Source organism: Morone saxatilis, unplaced genomic scaffold (genome assembly GCF_004916995.1).
Source record: "Morone saxatilis isolate NCDOM2014 unplaced genomic scaffold, NCSU_SB_2.0 Contig3, whole genome shotgun sequence".
NCBI lineage: Eukaryota > Metazoa > Chordata > Actinopteri > Moronidae > Morone > Morone saxatilis.
Window position 1 is genome coordinate 4,024,220 of NW_023339873.1, and position 7,748 is coordinate 4,031,967.

The following is a 7,748-nucleotide window of genomic DNA, read 5'->3' on the forward strand; positions in this document are numbered from 1 at the left end:
GACTTTATTCTCGTAATATTATGACTTTATTCTCGTAATATTACGACTTTATTCTCACAATATTATGACTTTATTCTCATAATATTACGACTTTATTCCGTAACATTACGACTTAAGTTCTTAGTAAGTTCTTGTACTTGTTGATAACATTCAGCATTTTCTGTACCATCAGATTTCCAGGACAGTAACCTCTCTCCAGCCTTTCCTCTGCTGCCGGTGAACTCTGGAGTGGAACACATGTTCGCTGAATACTCTTTATTTCAACAAAGTGACAATGAATTTGCCGCTTTGAGGTAAAAATAAAAACAATTAAAAGTCAGTTATTGGCTCTGAACATAGTTTTCTTCAACATGTCTCTTTTTATTTGCTTTCCAAAGGGCGCACCCTGACATTTCCACGGCATCAGAGAGGTTTCACTTTCCGCCCCAGCACTGCACCACTCAGAGCTCAGAGCACGCCTCGCTGTCCCAGCACCCTTTGGCCCAGGCAACCATCCTGTCTGAAGACGGAGCGAACAGCTGCTGCTCTCTCTCCCAGCACAGTCTGTCACCAGGAGACGAAGGAAGACCATCCAGAGATGATACAGGTAGCAGGGAGAAGCACTCAGAGACACTAACTGGCCCTTCAGAGAAACCAGAAGGAGAGGCTGCTGAAGATGAGACGTTCTTTCTGAGTAAGGAAATTCCTGCCCAGCATCTTTTGGCACTCCTTCAGAAAGATATCGGCATGCTAAGCAGCAGCAGTAGTGCAGTTTCCTCCGCCTCCGAGACCTCCGTGAAGACTGCTGCATCTTTTACCGAAGACTATAAAAGCGCCAAAGTTTGCAAACCAGGCACTGACCAAAGAGAAGGTCCTCCAGGTGAAGCGTCTCTTCCCCAGCGGCAGACACAACAACCGGACAGAGATTTATCATCCGAGGTCTGTAACATCACCGCGGGGCTCCGCAGCACTCGACCTGACGACGGTAGTGAAGCGTTACACAGAGAGCTGCTGTCTGAGGTCGAGAGCCGCGGCAGTCGCCAAGCCGAATCTAAAAAACAACCGCGGAAAAGTCCGACGCCACCCGTTCAACCTCTCACGCCGTATCCCACGGAGACATTTAAAGGCAAGCCGGTGACGGGGCCGCTCTCAGCAGGCGTTGAACGTCTCAGAGAGCAAGACCTCTGGTCCTCAGGGAACCAAACAGGGATTGATGGATCCTACCTGGGTTTCCTCCCACAGTCTCAGTCTACACCTGGCTTTTTTAAGGCCCCACCCCAATCCAGCGTCAAGGCTAAATTAGGGCAACTTTCTGCCATAGAATCAAATAAAGAGAACTCAAATCAGTCAAGCGCAGAGATCTCTCCACAGCCAGCTCTTCCTGCGGCTGAACAGGATCAGCGCAAAGAGGACGCCAACTCTGCAAAAGTCCAGTCTCTCCCAAGTCTCAACTATATGGAGAAAGTAGACGCTTGGAGGGCAAACCAGAGTTCAGGCAAGACATCGCTCTTTGATAGCTTGGCACTGCAAGGATTTTCTGGCGTCTCTCCTAAAAAGAAAGCTTACGACGCAGTATCTGACACTCTGAATCGCATCCTGAGTCAGCAGGCGAGGAGTTTACAACAACCTCCTGTTTCAAGCCCTGCCAACCAGACTGTGACGCAGATCTCCTCTGGCTCCTCTTTAAGAAGAGGGGAGGCGGTGGGCAGTGCTCCCAGCGACAAAGACAATACTGGGTCTGCACTAAGACCCTCTGCCTCGCCCTTCGGTAGGTCACAGTCCCCCTCCTCTCTGAGCACGGTTGTCATGTCGGCCAGGAAAGATCAGCAGACAGACAGACGTACAGAAACAGAGAAGAGCCAGACTCGGGGCGATGTTCCTCAGCCGAGCGCCACAGTTCAAACCCTCGGTCGGTTCAGCGACGTGTCACTTGATCGAGATTTGACACTCTCAAGTTCTCAAGGTAGCTACAACAGTGGAATTAAATTAGGGACTTCCATTGGAGCTTCCTCTGTTGTCAGCCTAGAGGTTGATAATTACGCCCCGTACTGGACTTCAAAACAGTTAACACCACCACCTCCGCCGAGGCCCCGAGAGCTCAATATAGAAGAACGAATTCCGGTAATGGAAAAAAAAACGAAAATTGATTCTTTAAAATATCGAAATGTGTCGATTGGAAAATGTCTAATTGTTGATGAAGATTTACTCTGATGTTCTGTATTCGTTTTTCTTGCAGTTGTATCTTCACAACCTCGGTATCGACCAGCCTCCCTCAACGATCTTAACTCCATTTGCACCCAGAGGGCCAATCAGAGAGCCTGAATTCTCCCCCACTGATCTCTGTACAATTAAAGGATCTATCGGGACCCCGACCAAGAGCATCCAAACGTCTGAAGGTACTTTAAAAACTGACGCTCTAAACAGAAACTATAACAAGTAATTGAGGAGTAGAGTTTCCATTTCACTTTCATATATGCACACTACATATATCATGTTTTAACCACCAAGCCCAAACCATTTGGTTCAGAATCAAAGATCCAGGAGAGTATCTAAAGGTTTAATGTCACTAGCTGTAGTAACACTACATATTCACATAGAGAAGTTATAGCAAGTCGAGTTTCATCTACTGTTCTCTGAGGAGGAATATGAGGGAAAGAAATGTTTTAATTTCATCTGCTAGGTAAAATCAGGTGGCGTTTGCAACTGCTTATTGTTAAGTGTATCTTTATTGGTTTAAAAAATACTCCAATGTTTTATTTTCAGGTGGCAGTCCCCATAAAGGAGAGTTTTCCAGGTCCAGCATCCTGTCAGTGGACTCCAGTATGTCCATAACGTTTAGCCTGGACAGTCTCGGTCCAGCTGTATCTATCCCCGAGCGGGTCAGACGGGCTTCTCCCTTATCCGACCCAGAAGATATCCAGAGTGAACACAGACTGGCATCCTCCTCCTCCCAGCCTGATGAAGACTCTTATCCCTCCACACTGCAGACCATCCAGCAACAGCAGAGAGACAGCAGCTTAACCAGCAGCCAGAACACCGTCCAGCTCGGAGACAGGTTTGACTCCGACCTCTCGTTAGCTACCGAGGACAGGCGTGGGGATAGAGACTCACAAACGAGCCGTAGTGTGGAGCAAAGCGCAGAAGCCTCTTTTGTTAGCTCCAAGGCCTTGTTGGAGATCCGCAAACTCCTCTCTCAGGCGGAGAACGTGGTGTCTGCTGGCTCTTCTGTGGCTTCCTCAGCCTTCCCTGCAGCGCCCCGCCTGCTCTCTGACGATGACATATTCCTCTCACTGAGGAAGAAGACCAGCAGACTCCGGGACTCCTCTTTCTCCTCCTCCTCTGCTACCGGAGATCCCAGAACTCAATCCTCCCTGCTGTGGGCCAGGTCCTCGTCCGACTCCATGCTGAGCTCAGAGAAACTGAGGAAAAGCTCTATTGGTCAGGAGAGTTCATCAGGGCCACCGTATTATCCATCCACACAACCTCTTATTCCTGCGCCGGCCACAGGCGCACACAGAAGACCACAAGATAGCCCTGTTGGTAGAGGTCCAGGGTCGGCTCTCGTCCTCTCCCAACCAGCCCGGCGGGCAGAACCTGAAGGCTGTAGTGCCGCTCCCCCTGACAATAAAGTCCCACCGCTGCCACCAGTTATCACGCCTTTACCAGCTCTGAGTACACAACAACTCACCTCTACTCCTACAGACACGGCGGGTCTCACAGAGGAGGAAGAACAGACTACTCTGGAAGATCCCGCACAGAGTAGCTCCTCCTCGCCCATCCTCGAGGACAATGACCAAGGAGCGGTGAGCGATGGGAGCAGCGACAGTTCGCTGGCAGTCAGAGTGGCCAAGTTACTGCAGAGTGAATCTCCAGCCACCATGGTGTCCAGCACACCCAGCCTCACTGACCAAGAGGAGAGCAGAGCCAGAGGTCAGAAGAAGCACATGTTGTTGAAATGTTACACCTTTAATCTTGAGTTTTCATTCAAACGTCTCATTTCCTCAGACACAACTCAGAATAACTCAATCCCAGCTCACTCGTTGGCTACCCGTATTGATATACTGTCTAATTAAACCCTCACGAGCGTAAATGTTTGTATGTTGCAGAGTGGATTAAGCTGAAGATATCAGGACAGCAGTGTGAACCTCTGGAGTTGGACAAAGAAGACAGAAAGCGGATCGAAGAGATAAAGAGAGAACTGCTGTTAAAAAACCCCATAAAGGTTAAACCTGCAACCAATCACGATTATAACATTTTAATCTCATTCATAATAACATTTACAAATGTTTATTACGTCACACACTTTAAATCATGTCAATATATTAAAAATAATTATATTTTGTTGTTGTTTTGCCTCCAATCTCTGGACAGTACCGGTCTAATGCTTGAGGTAACAAGTGTGTTGCAGGCATGGTGTGTCAACAAAAACACGTTTTTAACTGTTCCCAGTTTTGTTTGCGGTGCAGTTTCTCTTTGAATCTTTGTGGTGGATGAATTCACAGGGTAACAAAAACTTGCCTGTTCTCACAGTTTAACAGACCTCTTGTTTTTTTTTTTTTGCTTTTCTTTCAGAGCCAGGGAAGCACAGACACAGAGAGCAGTGCAGCATCCAGTGTTCAAGCCTTGAGGGGGCAGGATCTGTCTCAGCACGTGGAGACATTTACTGCCCTCAGTGATGCTAATAAGCAGCCGTCCCAGCCACCGCAGCGCCTCAGCACAGATCTCAACAGTGTGCAGCTTCAAAACCCTCCTCGCGCGGATCTAGAGGCTCAAATACGTGAGATCGCTGCCAGAGAAGGAGTAACCCTCCCTAGGTCAAACCCTCAGGCCCTCACATCGATCACCATCGCCACCCGCAGGCGCTCAACCTCCCCCTCTCCCTCCACGTCGCCTGCACCTCCGATCAGTCCTGCACCTGAGCCGCTCCACCTGACCGAGCTCTCTACAGGAGCAGTCGAACACCCTAAAACCGACAGGCTGCCCCCCCCCACTATGGATAAAGAAGACAAGACAAGCACAGAGCCTGCATCTGCGTTTGAGCCAAGCAGTAGTCCTTACACCGGAAACCAAAACCTGACAGCACCAGGGAACCAGAAGAGGCAAGATGCTGTAGGAGGCCAGTTTGAAGAACCCCCCCCACCCTCTCTGCGTTTAGACGAGGTATCCGTCCAGGACAGCTCTGTTTCTGGCGTTGGTCATGAAGCTGAACGGGCCACAGGTTCCTCCACCCCTGAACCTCCAGCCAGGACAGGTCACATATCACATGTCCATCTCACTTTGTCCCCGAAAGCCACCGATCAGAGCTCGGCCCCCTCTCTCGCTGATGCTGTTACAGGGCTGCCACGTAGAGAGTTTGTCCCCCTCAGATACTCCTCTTCTGCTGCCAGCAGTCCGGACGAAGGTGTCGGTTTGTCCAGTCCACCAGAGTGGTACAGCGCCAAAGAGCCAATAAGACAACGGGGGCCTGAAAGAGTCGACACCTCCGCCCTGTTCAAAACCGCTGCGCCTCAGGGAAAGACGACCTCCACATCCTCACAAACACCACGTCACAAAGTCGTGGTTCCACCAAGACCCTTAACCACAGAGTCACCAGGTTGGCTTGTTATGAAGTGTACTTAGATTATATAAAGACAGACGTATCTCGTGTTGTTTTTATAGTTTTATAATACAGTTTAACTGACAAGACTGTTTATCTCAGTATAAATGAGGGCAGAGTTCTGCTCTAGAGGATGACTGAGAACATACTGTGTGACTTTATTCGTGTTTTATAACTTCTGATTCCATGAGGTAGCGAGATTAGTTGCCCAAAACACAAAGTCCAAGTTGAGGGTGCGGAAGTGTGTCTCCAAAACAACTGGAGCCGATCCTGTGAGTGTGAAAATGCTGATGCTGAATTCTTTATCCTTAAATGAATCTTCTCACATTCCCTCTGACAGCAGTGCCCGTTCTGTTGCCTTATAAACCCCGCGGCAGTGAGGAGCTCTTCTACGTCCCTCAAACAGAAGCTGACTTCTCCACCGACCCTTCGGACACCACCATGGAGAGCACACACACAGGTAAAATGCTGTTTGGCTCGGTGTAGACTGAACTGACACTGCACAGGGGAGTGAATAACAGAGGTTTCATATTGTGTTGAAGACATTAATGAGAATCTATAGATGAGAAAAAGCAATGAACCACAAGCACATGACAAATGAATATACCAGAGACAACCTAACAGCCTAAACTATATAGTAATATGGTAATAAACATATTTAACACAAATAAATCCAAATGGAAAAGGTTCCACATCGTCTCCACTACTGTCTGATTATTAATTACCTCATATGCTACTTGTACTTCATTTAAAGCAACTCAAATGTATGTTCTGTTTTCCTCTGGTGGAGCAGGTGCACCGTGTATGAAGGCGGCGTCCTTACCGCAGCGGTTGGGAATCAAACCTGGGCTCTTTGCTGCATGTCACCCCCCTCACTCTCTCCCTCCAGCTATCATTAACAAATAAAAGCAGAAATGCCCAAAAAAATATCTGGGGGAAAAAAACAAAGTTAATCAAAGTAAATTATTAAAGAATTAATTCAATCTCTAGAATTGAAATCGCAGTTGAATCTGCAATGAGGCTCTGCTCTCATCCCCCCTGTGCCTGTGTGGGTGGCAGCTGGTCTATTGTAACGTACACCAGGCAGTGCATCAATTATTCACGTTCAGGGGCAGAGTGAGACAAAGGCAGGGCTCGGGCCCCAGCAGAGAAACAGAGGGAGAGGGGACTGTCTTTGAGCATCTTCTGCTCATTACTGGCTGAAAAACTGTGGGTTTTGGTCACTTTTATTCAACTCTTACCTCACAAATCGTCAGAAGGTAACGAGCCGCTTTTGTGCTCTGAGCAGGCTCCGACGACGCCGTGGCCCCACGCTTCAGCAGTGAGGTCCTCGGGCACAGAGACCCGGGGTTGGACCGCGGAGTCACCTTCAGACACACAGAGGGAATCTACAGCAAGAGGTTGAAAACAGCCGCCTTCAAAATGCACGAGCCTGAACGCAGAGGTGAGCTGAACTTACACACACTTACACTGTGACGTCAGATGGAAACACGTGTCAGTGGTTAAAACTGAACATATGTTACTGGTTAAATATAATGAATATAATAGAAACATTGCAAATGTATACACTAAATGTTGCTACACACAGCAGAAATATAAAACTCTTTGGGGAACAGGTCAGAAATACTGTAGAGAAAATGATTCCTAAAATCTTTCCACTGTTTTTCTTATATTATGGTCGTGTTGTTTCCTGCAGACAGAAGATTTGACTGTTTTGGAAAAAGACTAAAGGACCAAGTATCAAACAATGGGTTATTTAGGTATTCTAAAAGAAAAAACAGATATATTTGAAAAGGTTTGGGGACATTTATTGCATCTATAAAGTGTATGGGGCAAGGTTGTTCATGGTTACTCGACTGGATGTCAGTATTCCTTCAACGTATAGAGTAATTGCATATTTCTATATAGTAAAAATGATTTGCGCAGCTGCCGGTAACGTTCAGTATTTTCAGCCACACGACTTAATCTAACATTACAGGCAGAATAATGAACAGACATCAGAGTATTATTGAAATGATGTGTTTTTTCTTCATGTAGGCTCATCTCTACAGTCTCTCTACATGTTTGCTTGCTCTGCATTTCAGACACTAATAATTTAATGCGAGTACTTGAATATGGAAGTTACTTAAAATAGCCATTCCTACTGTAAACGTAACAGATGATGAAGAAAGAA

The 7,748-nt window shown here is 47.3% G+C and overlaps 1 protein-coding gene across 3 annotated transcripts in view; it reads left to right on the forward strand.

Annotated features, from left to right (window-relative positions):
- Positions 1 to 172: 172 nt before the first annotated feature.
- Positions 173 to 7,748, forward strand: part of alms1 (ALMS1 centrosome and basal body associated protein) — a gene marked incomplete at its 5' end in the record, with an annotated part of 11,963 nt that continues 4,387 nt past the window's right edge. For 2 of the 3 annotated variants that reach the window (XM_035674639.1, XM_035674640.1), the window contains 8 exon segments: positions 173 to 293; positions 378 to 2,100; positions 2,216 to 2,375; positions 2,743 to 3,909; positions 4,086 to 4,369; positions 4,552 to 5,572; positions 5,916 to 6,035; positions 6,864 to 7,019. In XM_035674639.1, coding sequence (XP_035530532.1) covers positions 173 to 293; positions 378 to 2,100; positions 2,216 to 2,375; positions 2,743 to 3,909; positions 4,086 to 4,369; positions 4,552 to 5,572; positions 5,916 to 6,035; positions 6,864 to 7,019 — 4,752 coding nt within the window. 3 annotated transcript variants of the gene reach the window in all.